General features: G+C 44.9%; 1 protein-coding gene across 3 annotated transcripts in view; it reads right to left on the reverse strand.

The window, feature by feature from the left end:
* LOC126277981 (RNA-binding protein fusilli-like) overlaps positions 1–21267 on the reverse strand; it is a 442836-nt gene that overhangs the window by 179309 nt on the left and 242260 nt on the right. For all 3 annotated transcript variants that reach the window (XM_049977643.1, XM_049977645.1, XM_049977644.1), the window contains exon 4: positions 9020–9245. In XM_049977643.1, the coding sequence (XP_049833600.1) occupies positions 9020–9245 (226 nt within the window). The remainder of the gene's footprint in view (positions 1–9019; positions 9246–21267) is intronic.

The following is a 21267-nucleotide window of genomic DNA, read 5'->3' on the forward strand; positions in this document are numbered from 1 at the left end:
ATAGAAAGCTTCTCACATGAAATCACACATTAAAATAACGCTGATGTGTTTTATCGATGCGTCCATTCAGAGAGTGTTCCGCAGGGCAGACAATTAACCAGGCTTTCTACCTGGAAGTTTTGACAAGCTTGTCCAACAGTGTGCAACAGAAGCAGCCTCATATGTGGTAGTTGGGTTACTGGTTCTTTCCATTATGATAATACCCCTGCTCATACAGCCTTGTCTATATTATTCTTCACCAGAAGTTTTATGACCCCCGTCCCTCCCCCCCATACTCACCCGAAATGAAAGCTTTTTACTGAGGTTTCTGAGGTGAAAAAAAAAAAAAAAAAAACGGGGCCAACAGGTGAATTTAAACAATGTTTTGGAAAATGGAATAAAAGATTAGACAAGTGTATTAGCGCAAGTGGAGAGTACTTTGAAGGGAATTAAAACGTTTGTGTTTAAAATGTGAATAAATGAAAAAAAAAAGTTTTCTCTTGGGTAATCCCTCACACATGTACTACTTTTCTACATAGGCTCCATCACGTTTAAGACCTTAAGCCAGTGTTCAGGTACGAGCATGTATTCCCTATTGGTGAGAGCTCAAAGTGTTATGCCTATATTTCGACACCTGTAACGGTCCGTAACAGGAAAGCCTCGCCAATGGCCTCACCCTACGAGAAATAGTTTGTCTTTAAATATTGCAGTTGTGAGCATACATGAAACCTATCTTTAGCAAAGTTTTGAATATCGAATAACCTTAACCCCCCCCCCCCCCCACACACACACACACACACACACACACTTTCAATGTTGGCCGATTGGTGAACGGCAGTTGTCGAGTTGTGATGCGCCGATCTGTACGAATAATGACATTAATGCGATTCGCCATATCGGTAGCAGTTTTTTTTTTAATACCCAACGCCCAAACGTAATGCTGCAACTGAACCATTACAACATACTGACTGTAAACGTTTACGAATGTTCATCACCGCTCCTCAATCCGCTACCAAGAACTCAATTACAACATATTGTTTGTGTTAGTCGCTATTTTGATGGTTAACTAGGGCTCTGCCATCTGTCCAAATTGTTCGTAACTTCACACACATGTACAAAAAACGTAAAATTTGAAGTACCTAAACGATTTTTCCTATATTTCTTACCGGCGGGAAAGAATAAATTCTGGCGTTATTTAAATCACCAACGAGAAGGAAGCTCCAGAAGTCAACATCTCTTTTCTAATACAGAAATCAAAGTCATGTTTTCTTTGCACAACTGGGTGTTAGGCAGTTTCATTACGAAACGCGAACTACTGTACAACCGACGTTTCAACTGTCTTTCCACGGGTACCCTTCAGGGAGACAAGACTGCTTCTGTAATGACACCGCCTGTAACACGAAAAATTTTATCGAAATTGTCAATGGCCGTGAGAGTACGAAACGAGATTTTCGTGTTCTACAAACATATAACCATTTTATTTTTCTTTCAGGTTTTGTGTTTGCCCATTATTGTTTGAAACTAGGAAAGGCCAATCCAACTGACTTACTGTTCAAAATCAAACTAGAATGTTTAATACAGAATACTTTCATGAAAATATAGGGAGAAGATGAAGAGGATGATCTGAGCCGTGTTTAGTCGCAACACCTGCCAATTATACAGTCAGTTCAGCTATCGCAAAATTAAATCTACTGTTACGACGAAGTTCCGGTACGCTTCTGGTTTTTGTTCAGGTTGATTTTTTCCACCGTGTACGATTTCTAGGGATTGACCGGTAAGAGGATACGGAACAAAAAAGATTCGGAAATGCGTGGTTTCCATCTTAGGGATCATTTATGCAGTCACACTGTGTTAGAAAGACTGCGGTCCAATAGGCGCTGAGCCATGCAATCACAGTGACAGCACGCATGCTTTCCTCCTATATGTTGGTACTGTTCCTTATACGTCGTGCCCTAGCGCCCTCTCCTGCCATAGAAATTGGTAAAGTGTCCGATTCACTTCTCTTGCTGGCTCACCTCGCAATGGATGTGACACAGCTGGAGGAGGGATTTGCCTATTTCTACGGCAAGTTTCATCCCATTGGGAGAGATAATGCACACGAACAGGCGTTCAGTTAAGATTACGCAATAACACACTAACTGTAGTCTTGTACTACGTATCACGATGAAAATAACTGTCAGTACATTACAAGATATACTAATTTGATTAATAATCACATTTCTAGGTGTTTTATTTGAAGGAAACACAAAGAAAAGAATAACGATTTTAAGAATATTATCAGACACACAAAAAAATACCGAATGAAAAGATACCACTACCAAGAACCGAACACAGACCAACAATTTGGTCGTCTAATGCTGTAACGGTGGTGGTTGTTGGGATGTTTAAGGGGGACTAAACAGCTAAGGTCATCAGTCCCCCCATTCCAAAAACAGGCGAGACGAAAATTTACGGAACAGGTAAAACCCCAAGGGGGGAGGAGACGCCCCTCCCCCCAGTCACTGAAAGAACACCAATGTGGCAGCGAACGCTAGAGACAAGAAGAGTACAGACGAACACCGGACAGAAAGAAACGGAAGAAAAGAAGACGGCCGGAGACTGGTTGACTGACCATGGGAACAAAAAGAAAAAAGGGAAAGAGTCAACCATCCGAATACACACTAAAATCTGCAACCAATGAGAGACTCGAGGACAAGAGACGCAGAAAGGGGCAGGACCCCGCTAAATGGAACCATAAAAAGGACTACCACGGATAAAATTTAAAACGTCGTCAGCCATGGAGACATCGTCGCTTAAAACCAAAGGCAACGTGCCCGGGAGATTAAAGGACTGCCGGAGGGTGCGCAGTCGGGGACACTCCAACAAAATGTGGTGGGCGACTGTCAACCGGGACCCGAACTGACACAAGGGGGGGGGGAGATCCTCCTGACGCAAAAGATGTCCGTGCGTCAGGTAGGTATGGCCGATGCGGAGCCGACACAGGACGACAGAGTCCCTGCGAGAATGCTGTAACGACTTGGCCACCGATCTCGCTCTCCTGAACACATTGAATGATGGGTCCTCAAGATACACCATGAAAGCACAAGAACGGTAATAACATTAACATTATTAACTTTGCACGCCATATTACACAAATAAAAGAACTGTTTTTAGACGATCTTTCGATGTATAGTACTGAAAATACCAACTCTGAGCTAGATTTTTTTTTTCGAAAATTAGGTAGTGTCTAGCAGGAAGACAAGCAGATGTCGCTTTATTTTCAGTCTAGAACATCGTTGGCAAACTTGATCAAAATCAGTGACCCACGTCTCACACCCTCCCATTGTAAGACTCCGTCGGTTGCAGCATTCGTAACTGGTAACTAGATCCAGCAAAATTCATACCCTACCGCATACATGTGTTCGTTCTGTCCACGCTACACCACTTACTGAAGCAAGCACCTACTCTCGAGGCACCCCCAACGAGACGGTTCTCGGAATACTCCGAATAGCAGATAGTGGGGGAGCAGGTGTCGGATGTATGATTCATCTATAAAATTGATTAAGGCTATTGCTGATCAACCGATAGTAAAACATACAGGCGGCAGGTGTTGGATTATCAGAACAGGCAGCTTACAGTACAGAAAACCCTACAGATCAGGTGCAAATGTGGCACTCGACCGTCGCTGCAGTATCTGACTGTGTAATGCGACCTACACGTAAAAGGAGATTATCACTTAACGAAACGAAAAATGACAAGGGGCTGTTTTGTAATACCGTAAACTAAACATTAAATTACAAAAACAGGAATAAACGATGTGCAGTTATCTGTCGTTTGGGCGTCTCATGCCGAACACTTACAAATGCAGCCGCAACACGAGCCGAGCCAGTGGCGGAAGACGACTTCCTGAAGAGATGGCCAGCCCGACAAACGCGCCGCTCCACAGGACACTGACCTCTCCTGGGCGACGCGGCCAAGGACGGCTGTTTGGGCCTATCTTCGCTTGGAGACGTCCTTAACTCCGGCACGTTGAAAGGCGCTAAGGCCTCGCTGTTCCCAGTTAGGAAGGCCCTCTGAGATCACCGCAAGGAGGTCCAAGTGCATCGGGTATATCTGGAGAATTTTATGCTATAGTGTGAGCACCATTCATTCTATATAAACAGTGCGAATGCTTGCTCTAATATTAAAATCAGCGTGTGATTCCCTGTCAATTCAAATTAACAAGCAAGACTGATAAGGTCTGCTCTCCAATGATTTTTAGAGCTTTCCGTTCAGGGAGGGGGGGGGGGGGGAGGGGATGTCGCACAGATTCGTTCATCGCCGTTTGTGAAACAGTACATAAAATAGACTAAAATTCGAGTACATAAACGACGAAGTTTACAACGATCCACGGAGTAAAAATAAAAGTAATTGCATAATAATGACCCTGACACAAGATGGAATAACTCTGTGAGACAGGAAAAAATGTATCAATACAAAAGTCTCTCGCTTATTGTCGTGTTAGTATCTTACTTGCTCCTATTGTGTATCACATTAGAAGATAACTGACGGTGGCAGGATCCGTAGGATATAGACCGCAAGATACACAATAATATTGCTAAGTTGTAACTGCTGGGCAGTTGGGATGGTGTACAGATGTGCAAGATGAAAGCGAAGCCCGTTTTTCACTAAATAAAAACTCCACCACTGAAAAGCTGAGGTTTTTTTTTTGCTAGGGGTGGGCGATGCTTTCCGTCCCCTCCCTCCTCGTTGGTTCTGTCCTTACCAATTATTTTTCCATTTAGGGATAAATGACGGACCTGTAATCGTATCGAAGAAACGAAGACAGTAGTACTCTACAACGTGTTGGAAGACAAATGTCTGATCTCAATGACTGGAGGCGAAATTGAAGCGAAATGGCGCACGAGACTTCAGTGGCTGCAAATGGTAAACGTGCTCCAGCTGGAGCAGCTTTCTTCTCCGGGACGGCCACATCGGAGAAAGCGGGCTGCGCCGATTAATTTCACTTGCGGCGCACGCCTTTGTCAGATCGCATTACCCCCACCCAAAAAAGCCACTGGCGCACCACAAGTCTTCGTTTCATTCACTCATGTGGTGCTCTAACAACGCACATTTTGAATCGCAACGACTAAGTCCAGACATGAAGTGGGCGCGTAAATTATTCTTAACTCCGATAGTACAAAATAATAAAAACTAACTACTTCGAAACTTAAGCTCCTCCAAGTTCCAAATCAGGTGTTTGTAGGAGATGGACCTTCAATCTTATATGATAACGGCCCTTCACAGTAGCGCTGTTGGCTGATGGTGACTAGGTGCTCGATCGATCGGTTCAGTTAGCCCGTCTGTGACTAGGACGGCGGAGCTGACGTTCTTTGGGTGTATATTCAACTTTAGATTGGCACGGGAAAGGAAATCATAACAGGTCGCATCAAACCTGTCGAAAACAACAAGAAAAATATTATGGTTATTTACGGTGAAGTCGTTCAGATGATCGTCACTGTTAGGACAACATATGCCTAATTAATAATCTTCTTAAAGGTCTGTTGTAGGCACTTTCCTGAGCGAACCAGATGGAATTACTCGCTGTTTTGCTGGAAAGAAAATTGTCTGAATTCTGGTCGACTGGACTGACCCCCTTCTTAACAATTAATTGTTTACTTCGCTACTGAAGGGATGATACCTACGAAGATGCAGCAGATACGAGGTAGAAAGCGGAGGAGCAACTAGCTCGGGTGGGCGAGTACTCGCCACAAACATACATCGCTGAGTGGCTGCACGAGTCGTACTTCACACAGTCGGTATCAGAGCGCTTCCGAGTTTAGGCGGTCCAGGATATTAGTTGTGTCACAAGTGTCGTAGTCGTAACGATCGATGATACTGCCTATTGATATATGTACGTGGCTGATGCAAGAGGGGAAGTGTGTGTGTGTGTTGTAATTGGTTGTTTCGAAGGAGGTAGTGCGGATAAAGCGACGTAAATGGACCAGGCGGAAGAGTTGTAGGCGCTGCAGAGAGCGGCCGTGGTGTGGGCGGGGCGTGCAGCGTGCGGCAGGAGGCAGGCCGTTCACCGCCGCCTTTCACCTGCTCTCCGCCCCACTCCTCACCGCCTCTCCTCCCATTCAGCGCAACTGTCTCGCGGTCAGAGGCCAAACAACTTCGCAGACGGTGAGGTGGCGTACGTTTCGGGGCGGAAGCTGCCTCAAGCAGTAGGCATCACCTTTCTCCTAGAACTTGTTTGTACTCGTACTGGAGGCAGTGATTTGCAGTGGCATCAGATGGCGATGAAAACTTCCTGTCGCTGATTGAAGTCGCGTTACTGTCAACACTCATTAAGGTATCGGAGGGATGCGCGGAGTCACGACCGGCATGGTGACAATGTGTGCACTAAAAGCCAACATTGACACGTGACACAGTGATCTAATGTAAATTCGCTAGAAAACATTTTTTCATCACCCTAATTACATTCATACTCGGCGCTTTTTTACAATCAGAAATCGACATGAACAGTGAAGATGTGCAATGAATTTAACACTAAATATCCGTTCTCAACACATTTCAATATAGCTAGCTGTGTCTCTAGTCGTTAACGGGATTCTTAAAGTCTGTCAACATACAGAATCAGTTCCAGCTTCTACCGTGCACGCATTCTCACTTTACGTCAGGAATACTTGACAGCCGGAAAAGTGACGTGCACCACAGCAACGTCATTGGAACAGTCAGTCGCCGTTGTGAGACACAAAATATTGAATTATTGCCTCGTGGTGATCGCCTTCGGTCGACACCACAAAATGATTACCGCTACCTCTAAATTATGGCCCGTAGGTCCTCTCGGAGGAGAGAATAATTGAACTTCGCGCTGCCTTTTGTAGGCAACTTCGTGGGCTGTATTCACTCTTGTCAGTACGCAGCCGTCGCCACCGCAGCAGTTAGGCACCTTAGTGTCTGTTACGAATTAATCTTCCTCAAAATGGTTCAAATGGCTCTAAATACTATAGGACTTAGCATCTGAGGTCATCAGTCCCCTCGAACTTAGAACTACTTAAACCTAACCAACCAAAGAACATCACACACATCCACGCCTGAGACAGGATTCGAACCTGCGACCGTGGTAGCAGCGTGGTTCCGGACTGAAGCGCCTGGAACCGCTCTGCCACAACGGACGGTAACGACATACAAGAAACACTCATTTCCCCGTTTTTTTCTCTCCAATAGACCTTGATTCATTTCTACAGACGCAAATTGCCAGAAATTTCTAAAATTCAGACGTAAGTTTTTTTTTCTATGCTAGTCTGCTCTTGCTTTGTTCGCCATGCGTTACTTTGCTTCATACGCAGCTGAATTCCTTCCCTTCGTCTACTATTTGGTATCGAAATTAGATGTCTGTCGCTAATCAAGCAGTACAGTTATTACTTCTTGTCATAGCGAAAACTTCTGCATCCTCTTTAATGCCCTTTCCTATTGCAAATTAATCCAACTTCAATAGCAACGATCATATAAAAACAGACGTGCAAACTGATTTTGGCTATTGTTGGTCTGTAGCATAAGAATGCGGTACTAACGTCGCAATGGCATCTGAAAATTAACCTTACTGGTTGTACGACTGGAAGTTGACTGCGGTGCAGTCCTAAAATGGCTGCAAAAATGATGCGGAGGCAACCGCTAATCAGAGGAAGGCTGGTCTGTAACGTAGTATCGACGGCGTGGTCATTGGAGTCTGTTCAACTTCTCAGTTGGTCAAGCAAGGGGAAAGGATATCGTTCTTGGCCTATGGAAAGGAACCTTGTGCGCATTCAGCTGAAAAGAACTAGTGATTCGTGGAAAACCTAAATGTGGCTGGACGAATACGACTACAATAATGTTAACTACCGCGCGGTCTCTCACGATTTGCCAAGTGGAAGTAGGTCTCAAATGGCACGTGCCAAAAATATTGTAACGTATTTTACTGTCTCTGAACACATATCGACAATGGATTGGGGAGCTATTCTATGGCACACGACGACAGTAATTTTACCAGACGCAGCAATCGAGCAGGAATGTCACCTAGGAAGCTAGTACAGTGCATGAACATGACGCCCAGAGACATGCCGAGCAACGTCTAGTGAAAGCCGGTACTGCGTACCGTTCCATTCTGGCTATAAATTCGGGGCTGGAGATCAAAGAAGGCGATATCACACTGCCTACTCCGTAGTGAGCTAATATGTAAAAGGGGATGCTCGCAACGTCCTGGCAGATGAAAACTGTTTGCCGGACCGAGGCTCGACTCGGGACCTCAACGCACACTCCGCTGCAGAGAGAAATTCTCATTCATGATGTGTTTTTACTTATCAACGGCACAATAAAAGTGAAATACTGAAAACACTGATAAATACTGGCTTTCCACTATGATTCCACAACACAATATTGAATTCTCCAACAGAATCGCACCTCGAGCATCTTTTTGTTTGGCAAGAAATCGTTAAAAACTTCACGGTAACAATCTGATGGCAATAACCACGAACTACTCAGCCGATATGTCGTGAAGATCAACCATTAAATGCGCATAGGGACAATAATAGAGGACATACGAGTTTCAAGACTAGTTACCGCTTTAGACAGTGAAGCAATATATTCTAATGCATGTTATGCAGACTCAGTTCTGCCCTGCCATCCTCTCCCCCCCTCTCCTTGCTCCCCGCACAAAAAGAGAGAGAGAAAGCCACGTGTATCGTTCTACTCCGTCACAACTTAACACAATGCAAATGAGCAAATCACTGGGATGTTTGTAGAATAACCATACAATACTGAAACTGGTTTCTGTCTCATTTATATACTATCACTATGTTTCGGTTTGGCACTTGCCTTTATAACAATTCTGGGGTTTCATTTTACAGCTGGGAAAAAAGAAAAACCCTTTTTGTCTCTGCCTGACGGACGTGAAAGGCTATCGAAATGTATGAGGTATGGAAATCTAGTATCATCGAAGTTGTCTTATCAAGAGTCGTTCTTATCTCCCTTGTTAAAAGGCTAACTGAACAGTAAGGCAAACCCGTATGAGAAACGAAACGCTTGACGTAAAGGATACATTTCACCATGTCGCTGATGGAATTTATCTCCTTGGTGGCGGCGTAGAAGGTGTGGAACTCCTTGCGGAGGTCGAAGAAGTAGTTGTAGTAGGAAGGCAGCTCGATGCCCTTGGAGCAGGCCTCCGGGTGGAGGCACTGGCGCAGCGGCAGCTGCCCGTCCGTCACCAGCCGCAGCGAGTGCGGCGTCGGCCCCAGGTGGAACGTCGTGCGCGCGTACTGGTCGAACTGCAACACACAACGCAGACAGCCACGTTATCACACCGATCCCGCTGCTCAATGGCTCGTGCAATGGAGACTTCAATGCTTGGGCAGGACACAAACATCAGCGCCTTGGAAGACCAAGAGTAATTATTACTAAACTAAACTTAACTGAACTCCGTCCGAACAGGCCTTGGAAGGCCCAACGGTACCGACCGGCAGCCCTGTCGTCCACAGCCCACGCGCGTCACTGGATGCTGATATGGAGGGGCACGTGGTCAGGACACCGCTCTCTCGGCCGTATGTCAGTTTACGACACCGGAGCCGCTACTTCTTAATCAAGTAGCTCCTCAGTTTGCCTCGTAAGGACTGAAAGCACCCGGCTTACCAACAGCGCTCGGAAGACCGGATGGTCACCCATCCAAGTGCTAGCCCAGCCAGCGGTACTAATTCAATGTATGGTAAGAACGTCTGCTTGATTGTTCGTTAACAATTCATAAACGGATAGCCAATGAAATGTTTCAAGAAGCTCAGTTTCTCTGGTACTAGAACGAACAACTATTTTGTCACGCAAGGCTAACAGTTCTGAATGAATATATTCTTCCCAAGGTGCCAGACTACAACGTAATTTCATCTGTTGTTTCGGCCGTTAGGCCATATCTGACGCCGAAGATACACATACCAGGAAACAATTTAAATTTTTCAAAAATCTGCAAAGGTTACAAGTTATGACGTAGGCATGCATATCATTTATGTGGACTATGAGCAAGCAAGTTTCAACAGAAGGACGCTTGGTGAAAAATACGAAGCGTCCAATCCAGGCACCCAAAATTACATTATTACATAACTCCGAAAGGTAGTATATACGATAGAAATTATCAAAAATTCACAGATACCCGTTTCTGGCGTGCTGATAACACAACGATGTTTCTTCCATAGCCACTAAAGCCCTGAAGATTGTACTATAACTTGTACATGTACATTGGCAAAGCAAAAACGATATTGAAAATAAGTAGACGGATTTTATCATCATTCCTCCACATATACTAAGCATATGATAATATTTTGTAGAACCATGACTACTAATTGAATTTAAAACCATGATACTGTAATGAGCTTGACGATATTGGTCCCAGTCACTGATCTCCCCTGGAAGGGGGTAGAGGCACGTAGCATGGAAGTAGAGGGGCCTTACCCGTGGTGGAGGACCGCAGGGCGTGTGCTCAGATCCCCCATCCCTTGGGTGCCGAACGCGCCTAGCGCAGCACCAGTCTCGCTACTACTTTTATCGTGTTTGCTTGTTTACGCATTGCCTCGCCTCGCCTCTCCATTGGGTCTCCTTTGGATTTGTTAGTTTTTGAAGTTTACTATAACCTGTTGATTTTACAACAGCCGACGGCAATGATGCGCTGCATCAAAATGTAGTACCGTTCCTGAACTATATGTGCTGTATGTCCAGCACAACATACATTCTATTAACACACGTCTACAGGAAAACAATCGAAACCGACACTAGGACAATAAAATTTGGTTTGCGGGCGAAAAATGCAGGTGCGCATGAAGGAGACAACGGTACTTTTGCTTTTTATATATTCTTATGCAAGAAAGCGAAGTAAATGAAAAATAACTAAATAAAACGTATACTTGCGCTACGATCAATTTTAGCATACGCTCAGAAAACCCAGTAGTAGTAAAGTACGATGACTATAACGTGACTGTAAAATGCCGAGCAACATGCGTCAATTGTACAGTGGGGAGTATAGTCGGACGCCTTTGGTCCCTCGAATAGGCAAACTTTACTTCTGCGTTCTCCAGTCGGCAATTGTAAAATGAACAAGTTATAGTTAACTTCAAAACTAACAAATCTAAAGCACACCCAATAGCAAGGCGAGATGAGGTAGTGAGTAAAGAAACAAACACAAAGAAACCAGGAGCAAAACCGATGCTGCGCTAGGCGCTAAGTGTCCGGGCACACGGCCTCCGGTCCTCCGCCACGGGAGGTCCTACGCTCTGCGCGCGTCACTCCTAACAATCACTAGCAGAACACGTCAACAATCCCCAGTACGCTCAGCTAAAACGGCAGTTATAAAGTGAATAGCTTATACATAAATGAGCGCATAAATTGAATACTATAAAGTTGTGAACAAAATAATATAGCTGACATTGTTTCCTGGAACCAGGCAGCGTAGAATGAAGGAAGTGCAGTCAGCGTCATATGTTCATGATTCCTAGGGACTTGACTTCACTAAGTTTTCCTTCCATTTCCAGCTACGGTTTTTATCGGCAGGCCACGAGGAACCTCAGCACTCGGTATCGCAGGGCAGAAACCGCAAGTGTGGCGCGTAGCTGCCAGTCTCGTCGCGGACACCCTACAATTTATCTCACGTGTTTTCTTGAGAATGGAAAGAGTATGACTCTCCTTCAATCGCTAAAAACAATTTAGAAATGTTAGCTACATTTTGTACGCAGTAAGAGTTAGCACAAAGCGCATCAGATATAAAATGGCCAACGACTGCAATTTTCACTGTAAACTTTTCAAAATATGCTGAGTGTTTTACTTTACTTTGAAGTATCACAATAACTGTGGGCCACGACGAAAAGAAAACATGTTCGTTATCAGTCTACAATTGGTGTGTGTCTATAAGACACAGAAAAATATTTTCTTACCGAATAGTTTGCTCAGACTCGAGTGAGAAAGACTGCACAGCAGAGAACAGGCACGAATCTCAAAACAGTGATTTTAATTTTTTTTTAAACAGCAAGTTTTACTGGGAAACCAACACAGGCGTACGTAGCTTTGCTTCATCCACATAAAAGAATGTTTTTATGCAAATCGGCTGACACGGAATTACTCTCCCAGTGCGTCGTGCGATACGTGTTACGTGGAGCGAGCTGCATCTCAGTGGTTGTGAGTGCACCCAGACGAAGGAGCAGAGCTTGACACACCTCGCGTGGCCCGAAGGTAACTCTACAATCTTCTGGGGGCAGAGGTCGGCGCCGACTGACGGACGAGGGCCGGGCCGTTCTCTCTTCCGCCCACCGGGGCATCCGCGGAGCCATTACCGTACGCCAGACACTTTTTCTGTGCTGTTGAGAGGGCAGAGAGAGGAGATTAGAAGGGCCCCCTTATCAGATGAAGTAGCGGAGGACAGTTGGATGCACCTACGGGGCGTTAGATACGAACGTGAAGTAGACGCGATATGAAGTTTGCTAATGGAAAGAACGCTTGCTTTGAGTGCCTATTAGCGTTTGGGTGTGTTCTCCTGCCGAGAGATGCGTGGAAAAGATCGCACTGCAGTGGAAGGAGATTTCAGGGGGGGTCGCAAATGGACAGAACACATATCTGTTCGTAACTGGCGACACGGAGCTTGCCCAGTGAAGGAATTTCGCTCACAGTAATGTGTGTATGGTCGTCCAGCCGTGGGAATTTTAGGCGACGACAATATTAAGAAGGATGTTGATTAACTGGAAGAAGAATATAAGATAATCAGTCGGATATACGGTCACGCACTGGCAGAAAGCTCTGGAAGACACTTGAGAGAGAGCTGGGAAAGGAGGCACTTCTCGCGAAGTGGAACCTCTTGTGGAGGGTGCGAGAGATGATGCTTGCTTGCTGAGCACCCTCCGCCGCGACACCAGCGCGGGGGTGCCAGGACTGGCCGTCACGAGGCACGCTTCACCTGCCGGCCACATGCTGCTAGCGAGACGCTGCCATGCGTCTGCAGCGCGCCACCCGCCTGCTCACTGCCGGGTAAAGTGCACTTCGGCTCTGCTCCAAGTACGTCTTTCAGTTCCGAAAGTCTTTGGAGCAACCACGACTTAAATGCGTAAAGTTCGTGGAACTGTGTCAACACATACTATTAGAATATTCGTGAATATATACTAATATTTTGAATTATAGGCCGAAAAATGTATTCCGACGTATAAGAAAAGTCAATTACTGAAATATAAAAAACAACTGATACTACTATTGGCGGCATAGTAACATAGTCTAAGTTATCAGTCTCCATATACACTTATTTCTATATGTTAACCAATTTAGAACAGCATACTACGGTAAACTAACTTTTACACTGGACAAATTATTGAGGACACTAGCAGACTCAGTTTCGATCTGATCTGATGTATTGTACATATGCTCAATGTAAGACAAATAGCTTTTCCAATGTATGAGAAATACATGTATGTGAATGTTCGCAACAACAGGAGAAGGCTCAAATAGGCAGCGGTCATCTTGCCCATCATAGTCACCTTCGAGAACTAGTAGAGAGGAAACATGTCCATGAGCGGCTTATGAGTCGCGTGTTTAAATTATTGAAAGTTTTCTAAGTATTGGGGGACTCGTAAAATTCACGTGTCGGCGGCGAGAACTCAAAATTTCATGGAAGTAAGCAAGTGTCAAAATTTTGCAAGTTACTAAGTATTGGGAGTTATAGTAATTTACTCTTGTTGTACAGAGATGAACTTTTGACAATTTTTACTAGTTTACCAGGATTACGCATTAACTTAATGAGGTTTCGTTGCATTGACTGAACTATGAAGACTGAGCTGTACCGGCGGCATCTTGGTCGACCGCACACTGCGCGCTGTTCACAGCTACGCGAGAGGCGGCACTGCTGAACCAACCGCCAGCGGCCGCTCTCAGAGCTCGCTTCCCCTTCTCCCCCATCATCAGAGATTAAGGCACCATCAGACGTGTCTACATTAGTGTGGAAGTCTGTAGTGAGAACACTACAATGACGTAGTACGACACCACCAACCATTACTCATATTCAACACTATTTGGTTCTATTACTGTATACAGCCCTGCGCCGCACCGACTGAAAATGAACTTATTAATGTTATCTGTTTGTAGATTTCTGTTTTTATTGGCCGCCTCAACTCTTGACAGAACTGTCTCCAACTGACCCCATCCTAGCCGGCTGTTGGTCTGTTGTATCGGAACTGGAGGGGAGTCAATAAATACAATCAGAATCTACAAGTAGATGACATTAATAAGTTTATTTACAATAGGTACACTTAATGACTGATATATATATCTCTGGCTCTGAGCACTATGGGACTTAACAGATATATATACATAACTCTCAAGTTCTGTACGTTCTTGATAAAACCAAACAGTCTTGAACGCTGATACACTTTTTTTTTTTTAATCCGGTCTGTCTCTTACTAAATTGCTGACCAATAGTGTTAACAATTACCAGAATATTGCGACAAATGTAGACAAATAACCTGAAATCAACGACGCATTCGAAACTGAGGAACAGTGCAACCAGTATTATTTATTATTTCATGACTGAGAAGCCCAACGTCGCCTTGGTATTTATTTGTAGCTGTGCCTGACACTTACTATGCATGAGATCTACTTTTTACTTGTGAGGCTTTTTTGCAAACAACGTTTGAAGTTATATGATTGGGGACACGAACAAAGAGGACGTTTGCTTCACTAACATGGAAGAAGACACTGAACCAGCTGTGCAACCACGATGAAAACTCAGGCGATTTTCTCTGTGAGTGAAGGTTTTTGAAGAGCGATATGATACATGATGCTCTCGAGCGGAGTTACGCCATGTCTAGTTGTCGAAAGGAGTTTCAAATGAGCGGCTTAAACCCTGTTGTGTGTAAGGCACAGCAAGTCTCGTCTCACGGTCTTCACTGGATTCTTGAAACAACACAGTTCTCAGTCTTTTAGCCCTTTCACTGTATTCAGATTAGTGCTATACACCGTGATGAACGTGTCACTTGAGTTAAGCTATTAAGCTGACCAAATTATTTGAAGTAGAATTTTGATTAAGAAATTTTGTTCTATTCCGATTTTGATGAGATAAAGCCTTTACGTTGGCGCAAGCTATACTCAAGATGCCTCTGAAAAACCCATGAAAATTCGCTGGTAGTTTTGGAGATTGCCAACGTCCTTGCCGCAGTGGTAACACCGCTTCCCGTCAGGTCACCGATGTTATGCGCTGTCGGGCTGGGCTAGCACTCGGATGTGTGTGACCATCCGGTCTGCCAAGTGCTGTTGGCAATTGAGGTGCACTCAGGCCTTGTGAGGCAAACTGAGGGGGTACTTGATTGAGAAGTATCGGCTCCGGTCTCGAAAACTGACATACGGTCGGCAGAGCGGTGTGCTGAGGATGACACTGCGGCAGGTCGGTACCGTTGCGGGACTTCATGGTCTGTTCGGGAGTCGGTTTTTTTATTACCTTGTTCAGTCAGAAAGGTACGGCAGTTTAACAGTCTTATTATTAGTATAGATATAGTTTCCAAGTTTGTTATCTCACACACCGTTTGGTTTCTAAACTTTTTCGACGACTGCTATAAATTTATTTAAATCTCTGTCTAATTAGAAAAGTGTAACAATTACATTTATATGCCCCCCCCCCCCACACACACACACACACACACACAAAGAGAGAGAGAGAGAGAGAGAGAGAGATTGCGCGTTTTGGTTCTAGAGGAAACGAGTCTTCGAATAGGAAGACAGCCATCTTTCTAACTCTTCGTACTGGTGGAACTCTTAGCAAGAGAGAAGTCAGTACAGCACTGACGTAATAACGGCTCCTTGGTTTCTAATGCTTGCAACCCTCGACATTAGAGTTGTACCCGCTCCGTTTCTGATCTTAACTCCGTCTCCGAAAGGCCACGGGGGCGCTTGGCATTTTGCTGGCCGCAAGTGGCACGAAAAACTGTTGCTACGGCTAGCGTGACTGTGAAACCAAACCGCCACATTTGTCTGCCCAGTCACCAAAACGCGGCCTGCGGACAGGCGTGTGCGGACCGGCTGCCGCAAGGTGACGTCACCAGGGACGCGGGGGCAATGCTCCGGCTCCAGCAGTGTGGGGCCATTAGCAATTCCTGGACACGCGCGGCCGCCATCCACCTTGTTTACAGAGCGCGGCGCATTCCTACCCTCCCAGCGGCTACACTCCTTCACTTTCCACCACTTTTATTCCTCTCAAACTTCCACCGTCGTACGATGCTGTGAGACTCCAAACAACGAGGCGCAGCTGGCTGCTCTGTTGTTCCTTTCAGGAATAGTGCTAACAGTCCGTGATGATTTTTCTTTCTCCAGGCAAGCATAATGAAGCTGCTTATGAAACACTTATTCTTAAAGTGGCGCTCAAGGCCTACCTCACAATAAGGAATCAAGTAGCAGGAGAGTACTCTGGGGGGTAAACATTGTTCGCTGAACTTTATGCTTTCAGCGTTCCATTTTCAGTTTTGTCCTCTAATGGTATGCAAGCGCTTTTAGCTTGGATACGAAAGTTGCAGGGAGCTGAAAATCCGAATTGTTCACGTCATTCCCCAAATCAGGCCGAAGGGGATTTTCTAAAATCTCTGATAACTAAAACTAAAGCTAGAAAACAACGCTGACTGCATAAACTTTAAGAAACTATGCTGACGCCACCATCTCACCCCTCAATCCAGCTTCCTGATAATGGGCTTGCTCCCGAACACCGACGTAGAATAAGTATTTTATATGCAGCCTGTGCTGAACTTGGACTCATTCCTGTAACCTTTGCCACCTTTCGCGCACAAATGCTCCACCGAGTCCTATACACTCATAGTTCAGTCGGTAGCACTCAAGTTCCAGATTGGAGCCCCAGTCCAACAGAGAGTTGTTACTGCCAGGAAGTGTCATATCAGAGCACAATCGACGGCAGAGAGAAAATTCTTTCAGCTTAAAAATGTATTCCCGAGAAAGAAAAAAAAAAAAGGACACCATTGTCATTTAAGAGGTATACGGAAACTCCAGTGTACCATACATCCGAAATGTCATCGAACCAAGATGTTCATCCCAAGAATCCGACTACTACCAGCATTCTGTGACTTCGATACATATTGCTCTGAAGCAGAAAGTGAATAACTGACAATGCTCCATCGCGTCCGATACCCTTCAGTCTCGCCGGCAAATAATCCCAGCAAAGTAGTTCGACCAGAAAGACTACATTATCTGATTCACTCATCAAAGGTAGGATAATGCAACAATATTTACTGGATTGGCATGCACAGAAAAGAGAACACGGATGTGGAATCTTGAAAGAAGTGATTTTCCTGCTTGAGGCTATTTGTAATTTGAAATAAACACTATTTCATTCACAGCCGAGTAGCTGGTCTTGCCCTCGTTGACATTATCGATCTACATCCGAAGAAGTTATATTAAATGCTAACAGCACTTTATGATCCACGCGGCACTGTGGGAGAACTACAGTTAATGGTGTCCATATGAAGAATGCAGCACCACACCCACAGTAGGTACATGCACAACTAAGACATAAGTTCTTTATGCAAAATGGAAAAAAAATGTAGGTTTTGACACCATAACAGCACACGCGGTATATTAAAATCCTGAAGTACAGCTTTTGACCTCACATGAGGAAGCGTAATGGGGGAACACACAGACTTGCGGGGGAAGCCATGGCATTTGTGCTGCCCTTCTGAATGCCGGACATTTGCCACACTTGCCGCTTCGCCAGGTAGCTTGAGTAGCGATCCCTCAGGTAAGGGACGCCCTTCCTCGTACTACTACTGTCCGCTTTGACACCGCCGTCTCCACATCTTACTCGATACAACCAGTACGTAAGGGGCTTCCTTATTCGACATCTTGGCGAAATACAGAGCTTCTTTTCCGAAATCGAAATATTATAACTTTTGGGAAACTAAAGCAATACCGACGATTATGTCAGTATGTAGTTAGTTCTGCGAAGTATAAATATAGATCCTTCTGTCTGTACGGTAGCTTCCTTTCACGCTTAGTAATTACGATAGAAACAGTCCATCGGCAGGAGACCAACAAAAAAGGAACGATGTAAAGAGAATGCGAATGAACGGTAATCATTTCTTTTTGATCACTGCATTTGTGCCTACTTTAATTAATAGAACTGCATGCCCAAAAGATAATCAGGTAAGAAGAAATGGAAATGTGAATGTTTGAACAGAAGAACGACATACTCCATATCAATTTACTCCCTAAAATACGATATCCCTTGCGGCCGGAACATTTGTTAATAAAGTGTAACGGGACGATGTTCAAAACATGACAGAAAATACGTTCACTAAACAGAGATAAGAAGATCTATGATTGAGATGTCATCTACAGGCGACGTACAATTTTAAAATGTTAGAAACAAGGAAATGAAGTACTACGGAATGTTATGCTTGTAATGTTGTTGTTCTACATTGTTTAGCTCTGGTGTTTACTGGGTCACAGAGAAAGCATCCCTAGGTTTTGGAGGGAAAAGCTGTAATTGTAATGATCTGCACTACAACAGAAACAAGAAGCACAACTTACGGAAAAACAATGTAATGTGTGTTTCAGCTCAGAACTGATATTCAAGCAGATAGTTCCTGTGACTTAATGTGGGCAGAGGTTATATTCGACAACCGGATTAATTTAATAAGTGGCTCCTTTTACCGACCCCGGTCTCAGGTGAATCAGTTGCTGAACAGTTTTCTTTAAACTTGAGTCTCGTCACAAATAGGTACACTACCCGTACAACTATAGTTGGCAGTGACTTCACTCTACCTTCCGTATGTTGACAAAAATACATTTTCAGACCCTATTGTAGATAGAAAACAACTTCCGTAATTGTTCTAAATGCTTTTCTAAAATTATTTTGAACAATTAGTTCATGAGGCCATTAAAATTGTAAATGGTTACGAAAACACACTTGACCTCTTAGCCGCAAATAATCCTGAGCAGCCGGCCGAGTTGGCCGAGCGGTTCTAGGCGCTTCAGTGTGGAACCGCGCGACCGCTACGGTCGCAGGTTAGAATCCTGCCTCGCGCATGGATGTGTGTGATGTACTTAGGCTAGTTAGGTTTAAGTAATTCTAAGTTCTATGGGACTGATGACCACAGATTGTAAGTCCCGTAGTGCTCAGAGCCATTTTCTTAAATCCTGAGCATCACGACGGATACAGGGATTACTGAACACAAAGTCGAGCGAAGCTCAATTCCGTAACAAATAAATTCACCAAAACTAAACGCGAAATATATCTATCTATAAAAGCAGCTAAAAATTCGGTTGACGTCTTTCTAAGAGACAGTCTCCAATACTTCCAAGTTATGTAAATGAAGACCAACTGTGGCAAAGTTCAAAGAAATAGTATAAACAGCACTCGAGAGATTCATACCAAAGAAATTAATAAGAGATGGAACTGATCCCCCATGGTACACAAAACACGACAGAAAGCTGCTGCAGTAGCACCGAAAAAGACACGTATAATTTAGACGAACGCAAAATCTCCGAGATTGGCGAAGTTTTACTGAGGCTCGAAATTTGGTGCGGATTTCAGTGCGAGGTGCATTTAATAGTTTCCACAACGAAAGTCTCTCCAGAAATCTGGCGGAAATTCCAGAGAGATTCTGGTCCTATGTTAAGAGAGCGGAAAGGCTCAGTAAGTACCTTTATTGCGCGACAGCTATGAGGAGGGTGGGGGGGGGGGGGGAGATACTAAGGACCCAACCCTTCGGAGCAGGTAAAACCGTGGCAAATGTTCGCGCACCGCCCTTCTGATACGTTCATACCAAACGTTACAGACACAGTGACTAAGCCATTTTCGCGGCACACAGCGCTACGAGAGTGAGAATTACTATGCTACGGAATGCACTAGTGTAATTCAGTAGGCGAAAGGCGAGTGTATAATGAGGGCGGATGGAAATGTCGTCACGTGCCGGCGCGCTGTAAATCAGCGCGAGGCGAAGCGGAGACAGGTGGCAACGACCGCGGGGAGCGGCGCAGCGCGCTCTCCTTGACCGACAGCGGGTGACCGCTCGCGCAGCGTGGCACGGCGCGGCGCGGCACAGCCGCAACCACCCGGCGGTCCCCTACTGCCACTGCCACTGTGCCACGTCGCGAAGTTGCCCCTTCTATTGTTTTGCTGTTCTGAACCGAACTCCCGGGACGTGCGCTTAAACTGTCAAAATACCATCAAAATCCTCATCCTAAAAACGAACACAGCATTCTCTGAAAATTGCCGCATCACGGTATTAACAGGAGAGTAGATACTGGGGCCACGGTAGATACCACGTTCCTTGATCTACATCTACATCCATACTCCGCAATCCACCATACGGTGCGTGGCGGAGGGTACCTCGTACCACAACTAGCATCTTCTCTCCCTGTTCCACTCCCAAACAGAACGAGGTAAAAATGACTGCCTATATGCCTCTGTACAAGCTCCAATCTCTATCTTTGTGATCTTTCCGCGTAATGTAAGTTGGCGGCAGTGAAATTGTACTGCAGTCAGACTCAAATGCTGGTCCTCTAAATTTCCTCAGTAGCGATTCACGAAAAGAAAACCTCCTTTCCTCTAGAGACTCCCGCCCGAGTTCCTGAAGCATTTCCGTAACACTCGCGTTACTATCAAACCTACCAGTAACGAATGTAACAACCCGCCTCTGAATTGCTTCTATGTCCTCCCTCAATCCGACCTGATAGGGATCCCAAACGGACGAGCAGTACTCAAGAATAGGTCGTATTAGTGTTTTATAAGCGGTCTCATTTACAGATGAACCACATCTTCCCAAAATTCTACCAATGAACCGAAGACGACTATCCGCCTTCCCCACAACTGCCATTACATGTTTGTCCCACTTCATATCGCTCTGCAATGTTACGCCCAAATATTTAATCGACGTGACTGTCAAGCGCTACACTACTAACGGAGTATTCAAACATTGCAGGATTCCTTTTCCTATTCATCTGCATTAATTTACATTTATCTATATTTAGAGTTGGCTGCCATTCTTTATACCAATCACAAATCCTGCCCAAGTCATCCTGTATCCTCCTCCAGTCACTGAACGACGACTCCTTATCGTACACCACAGCATCATCAGCAAACAGCCACACATTGCTATCCACCCTACCCAAAAGATCATTTATGTAAATAGAAAACAACAGCGGACCTACCACACTCCCCTGGGGCACTCCAGATGATACCCTCACCTCCGATGAACACTCACCATCGAGGACAACGTACCGGGTTCTATTACTTAAGAAGTCTTCGAGCCACTCACATATTTGGGAACCAATGCCATATGC

The sequence above is a fragment of the Schistocerca gregaria genome, chromosome 6 (genome assembly GCF_023897955.1).
Source record: "Schistocerca gregaria isolate iqSchGreg1 chromosome 6, iqSchGreg1.2, whole genome shotgun sequence".
Taxonomy (NCBI): Eukaryota; Metazoa; Arthropoda; class Insecta; order Orthoptera; family Acrididae; genus Schistocerca; species Schistocerca gregaria.